This window comes from Saimiri boliviensis, chromosome 12 (assembly GCF_048565385.1).
Source record: "Saimiri boliviensis isolate mSaiBol1 chromosome 12, mSaiBol1.pri, whole genome shotgun sequence".
NCBI lineage: Eukaryota > Metazoa > Chordata > Mammalia > Primates > Cebidae > Saimiri > Saimiri boliviensis.
The window spans coordinates 23,041,478-23,063,761 of NC_133460.1; the positions used below are offsets into that span (position 1 = coordinate 23,041,478).

The following is a 22,284-nucleotide window of genomic DNA, read 5'->3' on the forward strand; positions in this document are numbered from 1 at the left end:
GGATGGCAAGCGAGAGCACCGGGTAGAAAGAGCGGTTCTGCGTGCAGAGGTGTGCGGAACCGGGCTCTGGAGGTCCCTTGCACCGCGCCCCTCGAGGTCCGCACCAGCTCCTGCCGCGCCCCGCCCGGCTGCACCCCGCTCCCACACCTTGCTCCTCCCAATCCCCACTGGGCCTGCGACCCGTGTCCTGCACTGGGCTCCCATGCGCGCCGCGCCCAGTCCGCACCCCGCGCAGCCGGAGCTGGCACCGGGGCGGGGTCCCGCACCCCGCCCGCCCCCGGCCCCGCCTGGTCCGCCCCCGGCCCGCCCCCGCGCCGCCCTGCCCCGCCCCGCCCCTGCCCGCTCCTCTGGCGTAGCCGGCGCTTGCCTAGCTTCAGTCCGCGACCGAAGCTGGGCGCGCAGCAACGCTGAGTGCCCCGGAGCCCGTGTACGGACGCGCTGCGCCCTCAGTGTCCGTCGCGTCCGCGGCGGCCGGGCTGAGCGCCGCACTCGCCACCCAGACCCGCTAGCCCCAGCCGCCGTCCCTCCAGCCGCGGCCCCAGTGCGCACGGGCGATGGCGAAGGCGATGTCCGGTGCCGCCGGGCTGCGGTTGCCGTTGCTGCTGCTGCTGCTGCTCAGCAAAGGTGAGTCCTGCCGGCCGCCGGCGCCCGTAGCGGCCAGGGCGAAGTTGGCGCCGAGCAGCCGAGCGGCCGCGTTTAGAAGCGCCTTTCTGTTTGCGGTAGGCAGCGGGTTGCGGGGTCGCCGGCCACCTGACCTCGAATGGGAGCGCAGTGGCTGCCGCGAGCGGTGGACACTGCGCCTCGGGCCGCGGCTGGGCGGGTCTTGGGTCGGAGCTGAGCGCGGGCCGGACGGCGGGGGAAGGTGCCCAGAACCCAAACCACAGCCGCAGGTCTCATCCTAGCCGCGCCTTGCGCCAAAGCCGCGTCCTGGAGCAAACCGGACAGCCTTTTTAGGGCCGGCCTGGCGGAAGGCTCAGAGAGCCTCGAAAGCCCGCGATTCGTACGGCGAGTTCTATTTCGGCAGGAGACAGTTCCGTCCTGGTTTCCTTTTCCCGCCCCGTGTTCGTGCGTTCCTCCCCCAGCTCTGCCGTTCTGGCCAGCGGAGGGATTCGGAGGCTCTTTTGAAAAGATGGTATTTTTCTCGTGCGTGTTTGCCGCCCTAGTCTTTAAGCACCTAAAAACCGGGGTTTCTGGGGTGGCTCCCCCCGAGGGGCTGCCGTCATTGGCGTCCCACCCGGCAGCCCTGGAGTCGTGTGGCGTTGCTTGGCAGAGATGCTGAAGATGCGGCCTTAGAAGGCTCAGGGCCAACACTTAAGGAAGCTTTTGCCCTGCTTGGGGTGGGGTAGGGAGGGGAATGCGCCGCCAGCCAGCCTCCGTGCTGGGCCTGGTGAAACCGCAGGTGCTTAAGGATCCCAGCATTAGGTGTGGCCCTGCAAAGATGGTCATCTACTCCACCCAAACCCTGGCAGAATGAGCCGAAAGGCTGTGGAATTTTTGCATTTCAGTGTCGCTGAAACTGGCCCTGACTTAATCCCAACCAAGTGCTTGTGTATGGACCAAGGTTCACTCTAAGAGGGCAGGAGCCCTGGCCACCCTCCCTCCCTCCTTATAAAGGACTTTCTCTCCTCGGAGCTTTTGGGAACAGAAGAAGCCGTGGTCGGTCACCCTGTCTCTGGCCCCACGCCCTGCACAGACTGAGTTTTCATATGCTGAGGCCAGAGTGGGTCCCCAGTTCACCTAGAGAGGGACAAGGGAGAAGCCCTTCCCCTCCTATCTGTTCTGAGTGTTGGGACTCTGGGGTCCCAGTGCTGCAAGGGGAAGACAAGGGGCAGAAGTAAACAAGGTGCTCTGATGCTGTACTGGGACTCTGGGCTGTGACTTTGGCTTTGTGGTTGTGGGCATGGGGTCAGTTGTGAGCAGCTGCTGGTGTGCTGGGCAGGGGATTTCCGCCCACCCTTCCACAGCGTTGTGTTCAGTCAGGGTGTCCAGTGAGGCTGTGGGGGTCAGGTTCTGAGGGCTGGCCTGTGGCACTCAGCAGGCATGCAGGTAGCTTTCCGTGCCCATATCCCTGGCACACAGTTTCCCCAATCCAGAGATGGTGAGCCCCTGGCCCCTGGGATAACCTGGACACCACAGTTGGTGGCACTGGGAGTGGAGAGGCAGCCCCACTCCCAGGAGGAGACAGCTGGCGCCTTCGGAGAGGTCTACGGGGCTCTTTCCCAGGAGCCACAGCTCTGGAGGTTGTAGTCAAACTGTTGGAGTTGCCCAGGGTCGCCCCAGGGAGTCCCAGGGTTCTCCCTAACCACCCCAGAGACAGCTCAGCCTCGAGCGCCCTCTTGCGGAGGCTGCGCTTTAGTGGCTGAGCCTGCCGGCAGCTCCAGGACCAAGTCTCTAGAGGATGAGGGCCCTTCCCCAGCTCACACACACACCCTCACCCTGGATCACCATCAAGACACACTCCTGCCCCTTCTCACAGCACTTGCTCCCGAAGCTGTGGACATGCACTCTGTGGCTCCTTCACACCCTGCCTCACCCAGGTCCACACAGAGACCCCAGCCCCTGTCATCAGTCACACACACACACACGGAGCCCACATGTGTATACAGGGACACACACTCCTCATACCTGAAACCAGAGAGAGACCCTCCACCTAAAAGTTACATTTATTTAAAAGTTGCTCTTAGAGGTTTCTGCCATTTGACTGCTCAACCTAGATGTGGCTGTCCCCATTGCTTACATGAGGAACCTGGTCTCAGCTTCTGGGACTCCCCCAGGTCTCAGGCTGACCCTGCACCTCAGCCTCCCACAGCTCCTCAGCAAGGCTCTTGTCTCTTATCTTCCTGGCCTGGCTTTTGGGGTCCTGTTTTGCAGCAAGAAAGGCCCTTCCCTCTCTGTCCCCGGGCCCCAGGGCCTTCTGCTCCCAACACAGAAGAGCTGGGCACTGTGACTTGGCAGAGCCCCTGGTCCAAGCTGCCGGACCACACTCTGCAGAGGGCTTGGGCGGCCCACCTCAGCCTGCACCACCAGGTGTGGGTGTGGGCAGCTCAGTCCAGGGGTGCGGCTCCCCCTACTTCACCCTTTTCCTCCTCCCCTTTCTCTAGCCAGAGCCTTCACCAGGCTCACCAGGGGCCGGCCTGCTTTCTCTTCCACCCCAGCTCACTGAGCCTGTCTGGCTTCCCGGAGCTGCCTGCAGCCCTCACTGGTGGGCTGGGCCTGCTGGGGTCCTGCAGGCAGAGAGCAAACGGGGAAGTGCATTGAGCTGATTTACTAAATTGCCTTTATTCTACAGAATCACTTAGGGACAGGCTGAGGAAATTGCCTTTTCCTTGGTGGTATGAAGAAAATGGGATGCGTTCACCTAGTGGGGAGCTAATGGCCTTTTAGCCAGGGGAGGAGAAAACCAATTAAAAATTATGGTATCTGTTAAAACGGAACGAGGGGTGCCAAGGGGAAGGGAAGGCCGAGAAGTTGCCATCTCCCCTAAGGCCTTCCGCCTCTGCAGCCTGGCTGAGGACCCTCTAGGTCCCCTCATCTTAACTGGATAAGGCTAATACCAGCAGTAGCACCCCGCAAGGGCTCACAGGGCACTGCTTCTGTGCTGTGCCCACTCATTTCATTTCCCACAAGTCTGCAAGGGTCGTGGCCTTGGCCCATTTCACAGGTGAGGAAACTGAGGCTCCATAGCCTATGGACTCGAACTGGTGGCGAGGATGCAGGAGCTCCCCAGCGTTGGTCCTGTGGCTTGTTCCAGTCCCTTCTCTGGGCCAGTGGTGTGGGTCCAGGGTGGGGCTTAGGAGGGCTCCCAAGGATGTGGCCCTGAGCCTGCCCACCAGTGGTGAGTCTCCCTGCCTCAGGCTCCAGGTGCCCTCGGGACATACCAGCCCAAATCCCAGAGTGACATGTGGCACCATGCACAGGCACTGAGACACCCTCTGGGGCTCATCAGCTTTAGCTGCTGTCTGGGAGTCCTGAGGGTCTGGGGATGAGCACCAGGCATGGCTGTGGCAGCAGAATAGCCATATGTGCTCCACAGATGGCAGGAAGACATCTCACTGCCGGTGCTGGTACAGGTGTTCAGCTGGGACACCAGGCTGAGGCCCTGGCAACCAACATCTGCCTGAGGCCCTGGCATCAGATGGAAGCTACTGTGCTGAGGACAAGGGTGCAGGAACCAGGGATGGGGTCTGGACGTCAGGGGTGGGGGTACAGCTCTGTTTCTTCATGCAAGACAGGGCCTTGCTCCTCATGCTCCTCATCTTCCCCATCCTCCAGGACAGCCTAAGAGAAGAAAGCCAGGGAACCAGGGCAGAGTGGAGGGCAGCCCCCAGGCTCCCTGCTCCCCCTCCCCTCCTGCAGAGGCACTTCCGTTTCACTGCAGGAGCCCCTCCCCTGGGAGTGGAGGAGGCTGCTTCCTGGTGTGGGCTTATGCTCCCTCCCTGTTCCCTGCTCTGCCCTCTATCTCCCTCCTCCTCCTCAATTGTTTTTCAGCCTAATGACTTAATAGTAACAATAATAGTAACAACAGCAGCCTGGGAGCACTCCTGAGGGAGCCTCAGCTCCTGCCAGGCTGTTCTAGGGCTGCGGACTCAGCCCCAGGGCCCCTTGACCTCCAGAGCTGTCTTGTGGTGGGGAGAGACCATCATCAAGGAGACCCTGCGTAGTGACTCCCACGTGCAAATGTGGCAAGGGGCGGGGACTGGGCGATGATCACCAGGCAGGGAGCGAGCCCTGGTCATGGTCACAGAGGAGGTGATGGCACAAGACTGTCTCTCCCTGCCTGTCTGCACCTGGGCCTGCCAGAAGCGTCTTACATGCTCCATGGGGTGGCATCTTTGGCCCCTAGGAGGCTGCCAGTCAGTGGGACTATGAGAGGTCAAGTGGGAGGTCCCTTGGAGTCCATGACCCAGGCACTGCCTCCCTCATGCCTGGGAGGGGAGAAGGCCCCAGGCCCACCAGAGCCCACCTGGCTCCCCCACTAGAACAGCAGCCTGGGCGGCTCAGGGATGGAGGCAAAGCCTCAGGGATTGATTCTGTGTCCCCTGAGGCAGGCTCTGCCTCCCATAGGGGAACTTTGGAGGATGGGCCCTCTCCTGACCAAGGCTTTGGGACACTTGGCAGCCTCTGCGGTCCTGCCTTACCTCTCTGCTTCGTTCCTCCTTCCCTGAGATCTGGAGCCAGGCCTGGGCACATGGATAGGCACTGAGAGGATGTGGCCTGGACCCCCATGGAGCTCTGGCCCCACAGCTGTGTGATCATGGGAGCCTCAATTCCGCTCCCCTCCATTCCCCAAGCCTGGAGGCTGTGAAGCCAGAGGATCCCTGAGCTGAGACCCCAGGCATGGTGGGCCTGGGCAAGAGCAGGCAGTGAGGTGTCCTTGTTCCTGAAGCTCCTGGCTCTGCTCCTGCCCTCTGGAAAGCCTGGGGCAGGGAGATGGTGCCAGCAGGACCTTAAGGACAGCAGTTCAGGCAGCACCTGGCCCTGGAGGGAGCAGGTGGCCAGTTCCGAGCAAACACCACTGTTTGCTTTTGCCTCAAGGGTGGTTCCACAAAGTACAGATGCCCAGGAACCAGCACAGAAAGGTTGCTGCTGCAGCTGGACAGGTGTGCATCCAGCTCGTGGACCGGTGGGTGCAGGCTTTCCTCCCTGATACCAGGGATACCTGGAGGGCCTGAGGCTGGGGCCGTGTGCTCAGGAGAGAGCCTCTGGCTCCCCAGGCCCTACAGCCCCGGAACCCCCTCCCAGTTTCAGATGCTGCAGCTGTGCTTCTGCTCCTGGCCCTTGCTCCTCTGTGTTGCTGATATCTGTGCCCTGCAGGAGCCAGGGTTCCAGGGAAGCCCCCGAGGGGCAGTGTGGCCCCAGGGCAGGAGCAGGACAGTGGCCACCAAGCTGTTTTCAGTTCCCTTGTGTGCCTGTGACTCCAGAGGATTCTCGCCCCCGTGTTCCTGAAAGGGAAAAAGGAAACGTGTAATTTCTAGAATTTAAGTAATGACTGGGGAGATGCTGGGGGAGATGTGCACTCTGGTGCTGGGACCCAAGGGTGGGTGAGCTGGGGGTGCAGCATGAGCTGGCGCAGCTCCAGAGGGAGGAAGAGGGCTCACTGAGTTTCTTCCTCACACTTCTTGCCAGTGAAACTGATAACAAACCTGGCAGCTGGTGCTGGGCCAGGGGCCAGTGGCTCCCTCCTGGTCTGCTCCCCCTCTTGCTCCTCCACTATTGCCTGTAGGGTGTCTGCCACCCCAGGGAAGCCTGACACTTAGCTCCAGCGGGGGTCCAGGCCCGGCCCTCCTCACCCAGGGAAACAATGGGGCTCACAGGCTCTTGGTGACATGGGCACATGGCTCTGCCATCGTGAGGGGCCAGCCTGGCTGTGGGACCCATCACCAGTGGGCAGCCCTCAGTTCGTCTCTGCAGGTGACTCCTCTGGCAGGTCACATGCAGGACATCCCACAGCACCTTGAAAACTTGTGACCCAGGAAAGCCTCAGATTGTCTTTGCTCTCCTAGCCTCCCCACCCCCTGTATCTGCAGGGGCAGGTGAATCTGTGCTTGGTGACAGGAACGTCACAGCCTCAGGGGCTTAATGCTGTCCACTTGTCCTGCTTGTGGCACACTCTGGCATGGCCCTTATGCCCTGGGATTGGTGGCCACACCTCCCAGCCCGTGTGCCCAGCTGTGTGCACAGGAGGACACAGAGTTTCAAGGAGGCTGAGACTTGAGGAGCTTTGAGGCCTGGGAGGGGCCACTGTCACTTTGCCTGTGTTCCACACAATTGTGTCACATGGCCTCTCACCACAGGAGGATGAAGTGCGGAGGACACGGGGATGGGGGCGTGTAGGGGTGCGCCTGCACACACTCCTGCCTGTCGGTTCTCCCAGCCTTGCCCTGCTCTGTACAGCAGGGGCTGGTCGTGGGCCCAGCAGCCGAGGGGGAGGGAGGGGGAAACAGGGTGGCAAATAATTATGGGTTACTCTTTTTTAATTGAGGTGAAATTTATATAACATAAATTTAAACATTTATAAGTGAATCACTTGGTAGCATTTCACACATTCACAGCATTGCACAGGCATTGCCTTAGTTCCAAAACATTTGCATCACCCCAAAAGGAAACCCCATACCCATTAAACAGCTGCTTCCTGTCCCCAGGCAACCCCCAGCCTGTGCTGTCTCTTTGGCTTGGCCTGTCCTGGAACATTTCATCTGCATGGACTGTTGTCTGGCTTCAGTCACTCAGCATAAGGTCTTCAGGGTTCCTCTAGGCTGTGGCATGTGTCAGCCCCTTCCTGTGAGGGGTAAATAGTGTGCCGTCACCCATTCGTCTGGGGACAGACACATGGGTGCTTTTCGCCCTTTGGCAATTATGAAAAATGCTGCCAGAGACATTCCTGTGCAGATACCTGAGTCCCTGCTTTCAGTTCTCTTGGGTATATACCTGGACATGAAATCACTAGGTAATTCTGTTTTATTTTTGGAGGAGCTGCCAAACTGTTTTCCACAGTGGTTGAATTGTGTTACATTCCCAAGGGTTATAATCTATCCACATCCTCACCACCTCGCATTATTCTCTGTTATTCTCTGGTTCACGTCTCACTCTGGCCGTGCAGTGGGTGCACAGTGCTAGCTCGTTGTGGCTGTCGTTTGCCTTTCCCTGGTGACGGCTTGCTGGGCATCTTTTCCTGTGCGTGCTGGCCAGTTGTGTGTCTCTTTGGAGAAGCATCTATTCAAGCCTTCTGCCTGTTGTCTAATTGGGTGGCCATCTTACTGTACAGCTGACTTTGCTGTCACATCTGCACTGAGGGCTGCAGAGAAGCAGCTTCATCCTGTCAGTGCTTGAGCCCCAGGTCCCTTGTGAGGAGAGTGCGGATTCGTCTGATTCTTCATATGGGCATTGAATCACCACCAGCTTCGGGGACCATGAGGACATTCTCAGAAGACCTGGACTCTGAGGACGCATTGAGCACAAACATCCTGGAAGCCGTGGTGCATAAGAAGGGGCTGCCCAGGAACCACCCTGTGAAGGATGGAGGAGGGAGAAGGAGCCAGGGGACCCCCACCCCACTGACGAGATGAGACTCGGCCACATGGGAACCCGGGGCTGCCCTCTCTCGCTCACCCTCAGCCCCGACTCTAAAAATAATGGATAATCAGATCCGTTTAAGTTGATTATCGCCATTGCCGTGGTGTGATGTCATGCTGCCGGGCCCTGGGGCAGTTTTCTCGGGACAGTGGTGGATGCGCCTAGGCAGCTTTAGAGGCCAGCATGGGGCCAGGGGGCCTTGGCCCAGGGGTGGTAGGCAGCCTCTGTGGGCTCCTGCGAATCTGTTTGGTGGGGATGGAGCACTGGCGTCCATAGGCAGGCACTCTGTGCTCCCAGGGAGGAGTTCCTGACCCCATTCGCAGCTAGGGACAGAGCCAGGGAGGCTGAGTGCCCAGTCCTGGCTCACAGTGGGGAGGCACAGGGCCTTGGGATGGGCCACTCTGCCCTGCCTTTTTGTTCCCTCCTGCCGCTGAACTCACATCAGTTGCCTGGAAGGACACTTGCAGTCCTAATCCTGTTTTGGCCTCATGTCCCTCACAGCCTATGGGCCACCTAGGCCAGATTCTGTCCTGCTTTCCATCTTGCCCATCTTCCACCCCTCATCCCCTGGTCAGGATCTTGTTCTGTGAATGCTCCTGCACAGACATCACATGGACTCAAAGGGCCTGAAGACCTTGGCTGAGAGGAGCTTGCGTATCAGTGCAAACCTCTCATTTTACACATGGGGAAACCGAGTCCCCAAGAGAGGTGTGAGTTGTCACACATGGAAGCAGTTTCAGGTGAAGGCTTGGTACTGCCCCATGGGCATCCCCGTCCCTGCACGGCACCCCCAGCCTTGGGTTTGGATTCCTCTTCACCCTTGATGTTGAGGTCTTTGCTCCCAGGACCTGGATAACAGCATCGAGATGCAGGAGGTGCCCCCACATTGGGCTGCCCTGGGGCATCTGGATTGGTGGCTTGTCTGGCTCCAGGTCTGTGCTAGGCTGAAACCTACCGTCTCACAGGCTCCCATCTCCCTACCTCCAGTCTCCACCAGAGCAGACTCTCAAGTCTTTTTTGTGTCCTCTCCCCAGGGAGAGCCTAGCTTCTGCTCTGTAGTTCAAGACGTGGGATGGTAGCTCACCATGCCCCAGCTTCTCTGCATGACTGTCACTGAGCAGAGAAGCCCAGGCCAGACTGCAGCTGAAGTCCTAGCCTCTGTATGGCCTCCAGCAGGGTACATAACCCTGCTGTGCCTCATTTTCCTCCTGTGTGAGATGGGAATCCTCATGGTCCCTACCTCTGACAGTAGTTTTGATGCAGTGGGTGATGTGGGTGAAGCGCCTGGCGCAGACCTGCTTGTGAGGAGCGCACCATGGATTCTCACTGGTTAATGTTTAACAGGGATGAGAAGGGGCTGGAAGAGGGTGAAAATGGGCAAGACCGTCTCGGCTTGAGGAACTTGGGCTGACAGATTGACTTAAATTAGTATGTGGATGTGCTCTGAGTCACTGCTTTGCTGAGTACATGGGTACAGCTGCCCAGGTCAGAAGCACCAGGGTCAAAGCCAGTGGCGATGCCTTGGCCCTGTCACCCCAGGCCAGGGCCAGTGAATGATGCGGTCAGCTGAAGCAGACTCTAGAGCCCTGCAGCCACGCGGGCCAGTGACCCTCACACGGTCATCTACAGGCCACTTGGGTGGCCAGTCCTGTTACAGCCAGGCCTTGCCCTAGGAAATAAATTCATTGTAACCTAATTGGCAGTTTCCTTTGCATAGAAGCCGGAAGCAACTGCCAGTGAAGCTGGTGATTAATTCCACAGCAGCTGGGAAATCGCATTTGGGCAGGAGCGCCCATCATCTTGGCCAGGCCCCTGCAGCTGGTCTGGGTGGGGTGTGGAAGTGTGGGTGGTGGCCATCATGCAGCTTAGGGCCTGGGCCTCTCAGAGCAGAAGGCTGGGTCTGTGTGCAGAAGGTAGCCCTGGGGTGGCAGTTCCCCCAGTGCCCAGTTACTGACCTCCTTCCTCCAAACTGCAGCCATGCCCAGACCCCTTTCCCACCCACAGCAGAAGGATGCATGACTTTTAGGAGTGTAAGCAGACCCATGCCTGGGGTGCAGTTCTACCATGGGTGTGCAATGGGAATTCTGGACCCCAATTTCTAGCGTGGGATGGGGTGAGTGGTATCTCTGTTCTACAGCATGGGCTCAGGCTGGGTGTATGAGAAGAGACTTAGGGAAGGAGGGCTGTGCCTGTGCGTGCGGGGATGGTGGTGCTTCCCAGGCCAGGGCCGGTCCCCATCCTTCCTCTTCTTTAGCTGCTCTTCTGGCTTCTGGCCACCTTGCCCAGCTGGAGGTACAAGAGGAGAGGTGTCTGAGGAGGTCCTGCACTCCATACCAGGTCTCCTGCCCAGCATTTTGGAAGAACGTATTTTTAAGTCTGGGATTGAGGCTGTACTCCTATGGTGGTGACTGCTGTCACTACTGGACACCGGAGAAGTAGCTGCCCTTGGAGTTTACTGAGTGCCCAGTATATGCACTGAGCTGTTCATCCATTTGCAGAGTCTGTTGTTTTCTTGATGGTTTTACAGGGAGATGCTCAAACTCAGCGCACTAAGAACGGGACAAGCTGTCAGATTTTTCTCGAAGGAGGTATTAGCTTGTTAGTGAGTACAATCAGGCCAAAGAGCCAGGGGCGGATGCAGTGTGCACCTGAAGAGGGGCTCCCATGGACCTCAGTTAACCAGAGCCTGCTCCAGGCCTTTCCTTCACACCTGCTCTGTGCCAGGGATCAAGCAGTATTACAGATACAACAGTGGGCAAGACAGGCCGATGGTGACGCTGTGGGTCTTCACAGCCCAGATTTCCTCCCGCAGTTAGTGTAGGTCAAACCTGGCAAAGCTACTTTCATTTGGAGGTCTCAGGATGCCAGCAGAGTGATAAGAGTGGTGGGGATAGAAGTGAAATGGGGGTGGTACTGGTGATAATGATGGTCATGGTGCTGGTGGTGGTAGTAGTGGTACTGGTGACGGTGATGGTGATGGTGGAGGTAGTGATGGTGGTGGTGATGGTGATGTTGATGGTGGAAGTAATGATGGTGAATGGTGGTGGTGGTAGTGATGGTGAAGACGGTGTGGTGGAAGTGATGGGGATGTTGGTGGTGGAGGTCATGATGGTGAAGGTGGGGATGGTGGAGGCGGTGGTGGTGGTGGTGGTGGAGGTCATGATGGTGAAGGTGGGGATGGTGGAGGCGGTGGTGGTGGTGGTGGTGGAGGTCATGATGGTGAAGGTGGGGATGGTGGTCATGGAGGCAATGGTGGTGGTGATGGAAGTAGTGGAAGTAATGGTGCTGGTGTTAGTGGTGGGAGCAGTGGTGGGGAAGGTGGAGGTAATGGTGGTGGTAGAGCTGGTGGTGGTGATGTGGCCATCTTCAGTGAGCATTTGCCTGGTGCCAGCCACTGTTCTATCAACTTCACCTGCATTAATTCCTTCTAGCTCCCAACACTCCTGTGTGGTGGGAGCTCTGAGTATCAGGAGAAACAGACAAGTATGCGTCCCTTGCCCCAAGCTGGTTACCACTGCAACACACACTTTGTTGCCATCACCCAGTTGGAGTCCATAGCCTTGCCTGGCATCCACAAGCTTGCCCAACCTTTGTCTTCTTCCCAAGTTCATAGCCTCATGGCCTGGGGAGCTGGCCTCTTGTCTCCAGCCAGCATTCTCCTCCAACTCTGTGCTGCCGCTGTTCACCAGAACTGCCTCCACCTCCTGCTGCTCTTCCCCTCCCCCTCTCTCTGGTTCTGCCCCCGAGTCCCCTCGTCCCCTCCCGTCCTCCTGGGCACTGGCTCCTGCTTGTGGCTGCTGCCCCAGGCAATCCCTTTCCTTTAGCCTCCCATTGCCCATCTGTGGCTGTCTCTTAGTCAGGCATTTTTTCAGAACAGGCAGCATGGGCAGCCCCCTTGGCCCCTCAGCCTGGGCTGGGCACTCTTCTCCACCCAGGGCTGGGCCCTTTAGATGGGGTGGGCAGTGTCTGCTCAGCAGAAGGGTGTGATGACTTCGCCAGCCTAGCTGACCCAAGGGAGGGTGCACATGGGTGCCCCAGTCAGCTCTCCTGACATCCCTGCCAGGGTCAGGTGACCCAGTGTCTCCAGCCTTAGCGTATAATGCATCCATCCAAAAGTAAGGATTCCTTGCCAGGGAAAGGGCTGATAAGCTGCCTGTCTAATTGGTCAGCAAGCATCCTCCCCATGAGCCCAGGACTGTGTGTGGCTGGGAAGCCGTCAGCATGTGTGTGTCCATCTGTCCTGTCTGGCTTGCAGGCTGCCAGGACAGCCGCTCCTTTTGCTGCTCAAGTAAGTACTCTGGACCCAGTTGCTGTCACCTCTCCCAAAGCATGCAGGCAGCGTGGGAAGTGCATGTTTGTTACGGGACATTGTCAAGAGGTGGAACCGAGGTGCTCCTGCTGTGTAACAGGGCCAACAGCGTCGTGTTGGGGAGTCTGCCCGCATGTGCAAGAACACCACACACTGGGAGGTATGGAGTATGTGTGGCCTGTCCCACATGCTCGGCACCACCACAGGTTGGCCAGCGGGACCCTCCTCTGGCTCATGGGCAGGGCAACTGGAGGAAGCCACCACTGCCGAGAGCAGGTTGAGTACATGTGCAGTGTCTGTCAGCCTCATATTCTTGTTATCATCAGACAAGAACGCTGAGAGTTAAGGGAGGCAAAGGCCAGCAAGGTAAAGACTTGGGGCAAAGGTTGGGGCTGGGCAGGAGCTTGTTCCGGACAGTGGGCAGGACTCCCGCAGGTGGAGAGGACAGGGACAGTCGTGCACCTGGAAGCCCTGGGCCAGGCTGAGCAGATCGAGCACCAGGGCCCAGAGTGAGGGGCTAATGGCAGGGGGATGCAGGCAGCCGCACATACCAGGCTGTGTATGGGGGAGGGGGAAACTGGACATAGGTGAGCAGGTCTAGGCCTGGCAAAGGGCTTGGAGAGACACTGGGAACAGCTGTGTGTGGTGGCTGCCCTGGACAGGGGTGAGGCTGAGAGACCACTGAACCTCCTGAGTTAGAGGTGACGAGAGCCACCCCTGATGCAGGGAAGACATAGGGAATTGAGGAAGAGAGCAGGACACCAGGCAGGGTACACTTAGTCGTCACACAGAAATCAGCATCCGGTGATGGCTGTCCAGGAGGCTCTTGGGTTGGTACCTGGGTTCCTGTGAGGCAAATGGAATGGCTCTGCGTCAGAAGGCAGCTGAGACTGGGCTGCTGCTGGGCACTGCCCCCACTGTTGAGACCTCAGATGGGTCCCTGCCTTGCCCAGGGCTGTGTGCTCCATGCTAAGCCTAGTCCTCCTGGGGGTCAGGCACCACCAGGTGACTCTCAAGCCAGGGCCACATTGTGTGCCACGGGCGCCTCCCACATCCAAAAGCAAAATTGCATTCTGCAACTGTGTTGGTGTAAGACAAATGTAATCCAAGCCACTTTATTATTATTTATTCCTTATTGTTATATTTAGTTCATCCTTTTGATTTTAAAATTAATTAAAATGAAAACTTTTTTGTGTGCCCAGGCACATGCAGCAGCGGTGCCGGTCAGGAGTAGAGGTTCCTCCTCTGCAGATTCCTGGCCCCCTGTGACCCTGGCACTGAGGGTTGGCCTGAGTGGCCCAGTCTGTGTGAGCCCTCACACCCGCCTAGAGATGGTGTGCTCCCTAGCCAGTCAGGGCGCTCCCGTGCCTGGATCCCGTGGCCTCATGAGTGGCCAGCAGCTGAAGTGGGAACCATAACAGAAACTGGCCATGCCTAGGTGTGTACCTGCCCCAGGCAGGTGGCCAGGACAGTAGGAAGATGCCAGATGGGGCCAAAATCTTCATGCTTCTGTCTGACCTTGGTTCTAGCTGAAGATTTAGCTGCGTGCACATCTTTAAAACTGGAATCCTCTGTGAGAACCAAATGCACAGATGGCCAAAGAAAGGGCAGATGAATTGGGCTATATCAAAATGTAAAACTTCTGTGAACCAAGGCCAGGATCAAAAGAATGAAAACACAGCCCATGGAATGGGAGAAAATCTTGTAATTCATAGATCTGATAAGAGTTAATCCAGGAGTTGAGAATCAGAGGAGAGATCCAAGATGGCTGATCACTAGCAGCTCGGGATTGTAGCTCCCAGTGAAAGCGCAGAGAACGAGAGGACACCACACTTTCAGTTGAATTTTTGCTGCTCACGTACCAGGAGATTCCCAGCGGAGGAGCCCCACGGGTCACCAGCATGACTCTTGTGGCCGGCAAGGCGGTTTTGCTGCTGCCTTAGTGCAGCGGTTCTTGGTGCAGAGTTAGAAAAGCACCATCAATCTTAACGCTGCTGTTTTGGCCGGCGCAGTGGGTTGCTCAGATTTTAGCGCTGGGAATCAACAAGTTGGACGTCCACTCAGAAACCCAATTATAAAGACAATATTATAAAGACAGATGGATAAATCTATAACGAAGGGAAGAAACCAGCCTAAAAAGGCTGAGAATACCCAAAATCAGAACGCCTTTCCCTCTACAGGGGATCACAGTTCCTCATCAGCAACGGAACAAGGACTGATGGAGAACGAGTGTGTTCCATTATCAGAAGCAGGCTTTAAAAAGTGGATGATAAGAAACTTCTGGGAATTAAAAGAACTTGTTCTAACCCAATGCAAAGAAACTAAGAACTTTGAAAAAAGGTTTGATGAAATGTTAACAAGAATACACAATTTAGAAAGGAATATTAGTGAATTAATGGAACTGAAAAACACAACACAAGAACTTCTTGAAGCATACACAAGTTTTAACAGCCAAATTGATCAAGCAGAAGAAAAGATATCAGAGGTCGAAGACCAACTTAATGAAATAAAACAAGAAGACAAGATTAGAGAAAAAAGGATAAAAAGGAATGAGTAAAGTCTCCAAGAAATATGGGACTATGTGAAAAGACCTAATCTACATTTGATAGGTGTACCTGAATGTGACGAAGAGAATCAATCCAAGTTGGAAAATAAGCTTCAGGATATTATTCAGGAAAATTTCCCCAACCTAGCAAGACAGGACAATATTCAACTCCAGGTAATACAGAGAATACCACAAAGATATTCCTCAAGAAGACCAACCTCAAGGCACATAATCGCCAGATTCACCAGGGTTGAAATGAAAGAGAAAATACTGAGGGCAGCCAGAGAGAAAGGTCAGGTTACCCATAAAGGGAAGCCTATCAGACTCACAGCAGATCTCTTGGCAGAAACCCTACAAGCCAGAAGAGAGTGGGGGCCAATATTCAACATCCTTAAAGGAAAGAACTTTCAACCCAGAATTTTACATCCAGCCAAACTAAGCTTCATAAGCGAAGGAAAAATAAAATCTTTTGTGAACAAGCAAGCAAGCACTCAGATTTCATCACCACCAGGCCTGCTTTACAAGAGCTTCTGAAAGAACCACTACACATAGAAAGGAACAACCAGTATCAGCCTTTCTAAAGAATACCAAAAAATAAAGAGCATCAACATAATCAAGAATTTACATCAACTAATGGGCAAAACAGCCAGCTAACATGAAATGGCAATATTAAACTCACATATATTATTATTAATTCTAAATTTAAATCGACTAAATTCCCCCAATCCAAAGACACAGACAGGCAAAAAAAAAAGCCAAGACCCATCAGTATGCTGCATCCAGACCCATCTCACATGCAAGGATACACAAAGACTCAAAAACAAAGGGATGGAGAAAGATTTACCAACTAAATGGAGACCAAAAATAAATAAATAAATAGAAAGCAGGAGTTATAATTTTTGCTGATAGACTTTAAAGCAACAAAGATCAAAAGAAGCAAAGAAGGATTATTACATAATGATAACAGGATCAATGTAACAAGAAGAGCTAAAGATCCTAAATATATACACACCCAATACAGGAATATCCAGATATATAAGACTTATAAAGAGACCTAGACTCCCACACAATAATAGTGGGAGACTTCAGCATCAATATTATACAGATCAATGAGACAGAAAGTTAACAACAATTTCCAGGACTTGAACTCAGATCTGGAACAAGTAGACTTCATTAACATATATAGAACTCTCCACTTTAAATACACAAAATACACACTCTTATCAGTACCACATCACACCTATTTACGGGTTTAAATAAAATATTGGTTGGCTCCTTGTTAGTTATTTTCTTCCATCATTTTTTTTCATGTCTGTTATTATAAAGCACAATTATAGGCATACTCATTTTTAGACTGCATTCTAGCCCAGGCAATAAAGTAACGCCCCCGTTCTCTCTACCTCTTCCTCTTCCTCTTTCTTCCTCTCCTTCATTCTTTTTTTTCTTTCTTTTTTTCTCTCTCTTTCTTCTTCTTTAAAAAAAAAAAAAGAGAGAGAGAATCAGAGCCCACAGCAACCCACAAAAAAAAAGAAAAAAAAAAGAGTTAATCCAGAATCTATACAGAACTCCTCAAACTCAACAACAGTAACAAACCTGATTACAGGTGGCTCACGCCTGTAATCCTTTGGGAAGCCAAGGCAGGCAGATCACTTGGTCAGGAGTTTGAAAGCAGCCTGGCCAACATGGTGAAATCTTGTCTCTACTAAAAATAAGCTGAGTGTGGTGGTGGGTGCCTGTAATCCCAGCTATTCGGGAGACTGAGGCAGGAGAATTGCTTGAATTCAGGGGATGGGGGTTGCAGTGAGCCGAGATGCAGCACTGCACTCCAGCTTGCATGACAGAGTGAGACTCTGTCTCAAACAACAACAACAAAACAAGCACAGGACTTGGATGGACATTTCTCCAAATATGATTTACAGGTAGCCAAGAAGCACATGAAAAGATTCTCAGCACTGCCAGTCATTAGGGAAATACAAATCAAAATCACAGTGTGATACCACCTCACACCCATTAGGATGTCTAGTATCAAAAAAAAAAAAAAAAAAAAAAAAAAAAACCAGTGTTGGTGAGCCTGTGGAGAATGCCTTGCGCGCTGCTGGAAGGTAAATGGGGAAGCTGCCGCAGAGAACAGCAGGGAGGCTCCTCAGAGGTTAAACCTAGAGCTGCCTTCTGCTCCAGCACCTTTACTTTGGATACACACAGGAAAGGAAGCAGGAAGCAGGTGGGATACATTTGTACATCCCCGTTTTCAGCAGCATCATTCACAGTAACCTTAAAGTGGAAGTTACTCAAGTGTCCACTGACCAATGAATGGATAAGCAAAATATAATAGAGACATACAAAGGAATATTATCGGCTTTAAAAAGGAAGGAAATTCTGCCTCATCCTACAGCATGGATGAACCTCGAGAGCATTACGCTAAGTGAAATCAGCCAGGCACAAAAGGACAAACACTGAATGATTCCTCTGAAATGAGGTCCCTACAGTGATCAAATTTGAGAGACAGTAGCATGGAGGCTTCTAGGAACTGGGAGAGGAGAAGAGAGGGAGTAGTTGTCTCATGGGTGTAGAATTTCAGTTTTACAGGATAAAAAGAGTGCTATGGAAGGATGGTTTGCACAGCAGTGAGAACACACTTAATGCCACTAAATTGTACACTTAAAAGTTTTAAGATGTTTAAGTTTATGTGTATTTTACCACAATTTAAAATAACTTTTAAAACAGGGATCTCTTTTTATATACACTTCTAAATTTGTTATTTACAGTAGAGCCTCCCTTGATCGTGTTTTTTTTTTTTTTTTTTTTTCCTAAAAGTAAAGTTATAGTCCTAGGCAAAAGCAGCTTCCAGCGGGGACAGAGCCAGGACCCAGGTCTGTGCAGCATGCTGCAGGTGGTCCCCACCAGGCGAGTCTAGCTGGCAGCTCCAGTGCCCAGGGCTCCTCAGGCACCAAGAGATCATTTCCTGAGCTGAAGAGGAGTGGTTTTGTTCTCAGCCTCAGGCTTGTTTGCTCAGCACAGTGGCTGGCCCCACAAGGCTGCTGGTGCACTCGTGGGCACTGCGTGTATGCACAAGGTGTCCACACAGCTCTGTCCTGCCACTGACAGCGTGCCTGTGGCTCCAGTGCCCGTGAGACCATGTCACAGTATCCCCCCCATCCTCCTATCCGTTCCCCACCCCAAATTCTGGCCACTTCCCAAACATGCCCAGCCCTTTTACACTCCTGTTTATGAAACCATTATACTGGCTTTTGGATTAATTGATTCATTCAGTGGTTCATGAATTCATTTATTCTCTCAGCTCACAGAGAGTGAGTTAGCAGATGTGGTGGAAAAGTGGGCACCCTGTAAGGGTGAGGAGGAAGTGAGTTGGAGGCCAGAGGGGACCCTGGGAGCCCTGATGAGAAGCTATGTTTTATTCTGCAAGCAGCGGAGTTAACACAGGGCTCCACAGAAGGTGCCGTGATCCGATGGACCCTGGCTGCTCTGTGCAAAGTGGCCTGTGCTGCCCAGCATGTGGTCCAGGGTTGGATGGTGTTGGCAAAGGGGACTTGGGAGCTGGGGTGGAGGGTCAAAGAGAAAGGGCTCTAGGCACTGAGGTGTGTGAACTGTGCAGTGAGATGGGGCCATGCCGTGTTGAGATGAGGAAGAGTTGGGGGCAGTTTGGGGTGAGGAGGGGCCAGACTGGGGCAAAAGAGTGGAGGGAGCAAGGCATGGAGCCGCCCAGCTGGCCCCGGGCCAAGGTCCAGGCTGCTGATCAGCACACTGCAAACCAGCACAGAGACCAGGTTGACAGCCCCGGGCCTGGATATGGCTAGCCAGTGAACCGCTGCCACCATCTGGAGGACAGGCTGCAGAGGAGGAAACCAGCCGAGGTGAGCAGCCTCGGTAGCATCACAGCAATGCCGAACAGCACCAAAGACAGAGGAGGTCCTCCTGCAAGCAGCTGAGAGAAGGTGGGATACCTAGGAGGGACCTGCTTGAGCACGAGCCCTCAGCAGCAGCAGTGAGGCCCAAAGACGGGAGCCAGGAGGAAAATAACTGTCCACGTGGGACTCTCCACCCAGCAGAAATGTGCCTTCCATGAGTGATGCAAAAACACAAGGCAAGAGTAAAGCCGGGTGCAGCCTCCTGCTGGTGGGGGTGGGACACAGTGTCAGGTGGGGAGGCGGGAGGGGCAGCAGTGAGGCCAGGCGTCCGGTTCGGCAGGGTCACTGCCTCCTGGGTGTTTGTTCAGCATAAATGTTCTGTGAAATGTATTCTTTATACGTGTCAAATATTTGACTATAGTAAGAAAACATGAGTGGGAAGTGGGAGGGAAGCGATGGGCAGGGGGCAGGGTAACACGTCGCATCCTGAGAGGATAACAGTGTTCAGTGTGGAGCTGGAGGGACCTCCACAGGGACAGCTGGCCTGGGGCAGTGGGGACTGCCTCTTTGCACCCGCAGCCCCCAGGGAAGAGCCTCGGGGCCTGTTTCCCATTCCCGGGAAGATGATTGCATTAGGAAATCATCTCTTAAGGAGATTCTGCTGGGCCATAATAAAGCTGTCATCTGCATCGTCTGCCACCCATCAAGGGCAGGCATGGGGCTGGCATCGCATGAAGGGTTCTGCTCTGCACACGCGCCCTGCGCTGCTTCTGATTCACACAGTTCAGTTGTTGTTTCCTTTTTTGGAAGTCCCAAATTTTAGCCTGTGCTGCTGTTCTAGAGAAGTTTTCCATCGCCTGGAGCTCCATTTGTGTTTCTGTGGCAGGGTCACCATGCCATGGCGAGGGTGACCTACAGTGCTTCATCAGAGCTGCCAGGTGGCCGGCAGTGGGGGAGTGGGAGACCAAGGGCCACAGCCAGGCTACGCTTAGTATGTGTGCACCAAGGGTGCAGGAAAATGTGTGTGCTTGGGTGTGAAAGTGGGTGTGCACCAGTATGAGCAAATACATGTGCTTGTCAGAGCCAGACTGGCCATGTGAGAATGTGTGAGTTTATGGGAGAACGAGTTTGTAGCAGTGTGTGCCCTTGTGGTGTGTAGTGATATGCATCCGAGAGAGTCAGTGTGTGAGAGAGAAAAGGAATGCATGTGTGCCATGTGTCAGTCTGGATCTGACCAGTAGACAGCCCCACGTGGTCCCTGGGACAAGAGCAGTAACATCAGAGGCACTAAGCTCTGATGAAAGAGGGTGGGGGGGTGGGGAGAGCTCTGTGGGGCACCCTTGGCTGCAGGTGGGCACCAGGGAAGAAACCCCCTTCCCAGCTGGGGTCAGAGCCTGAGGGAGGAGCTGGATGCCAGGCCAGGGCTGCCGTGAAGGTTCAGGGCTAGTAGGAGGCAACCCCTTGGGGCACAGGAGCTGAGGCTGGGGGCTGCAGGAAGCTGATGGCCAGGCTCAGATGTGGGCTGCACCAGCGCTGAGGGACTGCATGCTTTGGGTACACGCTAGAGTGAAGCACACGCTGTCTTGTGCGCTGCCTGGGCAACAGGACCAAGAAAAGGCAGGTGTAATAATGGAAGACAGGAGCAAGCCCTGGCCTGTCCCAGCATCGCTCCAGCTTCCTCCACGAATAAAGTTCAGCCTTGTGCTGCCTGCAAAGGAGCCTGCTCCAGGCCTGACTGGGCCTGAGAATGTGCACACGTGGACAGAGAGTGTGGACTAAGATGTGTGCACACACACGGGCAGGACGAGGGCGCTTGGGACTGGTCCCCTCTGCATCCAAAGATGAATAAATTAAACGGCCCAGCCAAGTGTGTATCATTGGAAAGAGTCTGGCACTTCACTCTGTCGAACACAAAGGCTGAGTCTTTCCTGCTGAGGTGGGCAGGGTGGAAGCAGATGGGGTCTTGGGTGGGCATGCTTCCATCTCTGTTTCTGTCTCCTGCATGCCCTGTGCATGCACACGTATACACACACTCATGACACACACTAAATAGGCCTTGAAGGTTCCTGAGGTCTCTCTGAATGTGAGCAGAAACTTGGGTCTTTGACAAGCATGCGGTGAGAAAGCCGGATGTTACCCCACCCTGTCCTGCACGATGCCAGGGCACAGCCAGCCTGAGGAACCAGAAACACGGTGGGGAGGTCATTGAGTGTTGACCTGGGAATCCTTAGTTTCTCAGACAAGCAACACTGCCATTTGCACCGTCGGCGGGTGTGGTGTGCGCCCGGCCGGGGCGGGCCCAGCCCTGGCAGCCAAAGCTGTCCAGGCAGACACCTGTGTGCTAGGTGTGGGGGAGGATTCTGTCACCACGTGGCATTTGGGCCCTGAACACATGGTGTGGGAAAAGGTTTGCAAGTCCTGCTGGTGACCTTCCCATGGTGCCAGGGGCGGCTTTTACCAGAGGCGGGTCTCAGCCCACAGGCCTGGCCTTGGTCCACAGACCAGGTGGCCCTGGTAGGCACAATGGCAGCAGCAGGATGGGTGCCAGTCAGCAGGGCCCTGAACCTCCTGGCAGGCCACGCACCTGTTGGTGCTGGACTCCCACCATCACTTTCTTAGCCGTTATTCCAACTCCCAAGACGCAAAGCCTCTCAGCGTTCCCAGCTGTTTGACTTGGTCACGCTTCTTGCCTCTCAGCCTCAGTATTCTCATCAGTGAAATGGGCACTGAAGGGATCTGCACGCATTGTCTCTGAGTCTGCCATGAGAGGCTCATGATGATACACCCCTGTGCAGAGGTGCACGTCTGGCTGCACCTGCACTGGCTGTTCCTCCTCTCCCTATCATGCCTTCCCCAGTTCGAAGCTGGGAAACTGAGGCCCAGAGGAGGCCAGTGATCTACAGAGGCTGCACAGCCCAGTGGTGTCTGACCAGCAGCTCTTCCACGGCTCTCCCCTGTCACTGACCCACCACGATTGGCTGCATCATTTGTGGGCTGCTTGTTCTAGAATTATGAAGAATTTCGAGACAGTAGCAACAAAGCATTAAACCAAGCGTGAGACCTCTGAACAGGGCCCACCAGGACTGCCCAGGCTGCACTCCGCTGAGGCTGGCCCTGCACCCAGCTCCTCGGTTATCCCACCTTGGACCATGTGTTTTTCCATCTAGAAGTGCCTGTGACAAGCAGGAACATTAAAGACAGCTGTGCCCAGCTGCAGAGACCACCTGGGAGGCATTTTAAGTGCATTTAAGTGTATTTCTGCTCGTAATCATTGCCTGACCCACAAATCCCTTTTGGCAGCAGGGAGACCAATTGGGATTAGGCCCCATATGATCCTGTAGGGGTAAGCTCTGACAGATGGGAGCAGGAAGGCCGGTTCTCTCCTGCACACGTAGTCTTTGTTGGGGGTGGCTTTAGGGAGCCCGGACCTGTCCTACCTCCAGTCCCTGGACCACTGAAGGTGCATGTACATTGCGGAGGCCCCAGAGGAG

At 54.7% G+C, this 22,284-nt stretch overlaps 1 protein-coding gene across 3 annotated transcripts in view; it reads left to right on the forward strand.

Moving 5' to 3' along the window:
- Positions 1–366: 366 nt before the first annotated feature.
- RET (ret proto-oncogene) overlaps positions 367–22,284 on the forward strand; it is a 53,439-nt gene continuing 31,521 nt past the window's right edge. For 2 of the 3 annotated variants that reach the window (XM_074382083.1, XM_039477916.2), the window contains exon 1: positions 369–624. In XM_074382083.1, coding sequence (XP_074238184.1) covers positions 555–624 — 70 coding nt within the window. In that variant the 5' untranslated portion in view covers positions 369–554. Of the gene's footprint in view, positions 625–22,284 lie in introns of all 3 variants that reach the window. The other variant, XM_074382084.1, reaches the window with a different exon arrangement.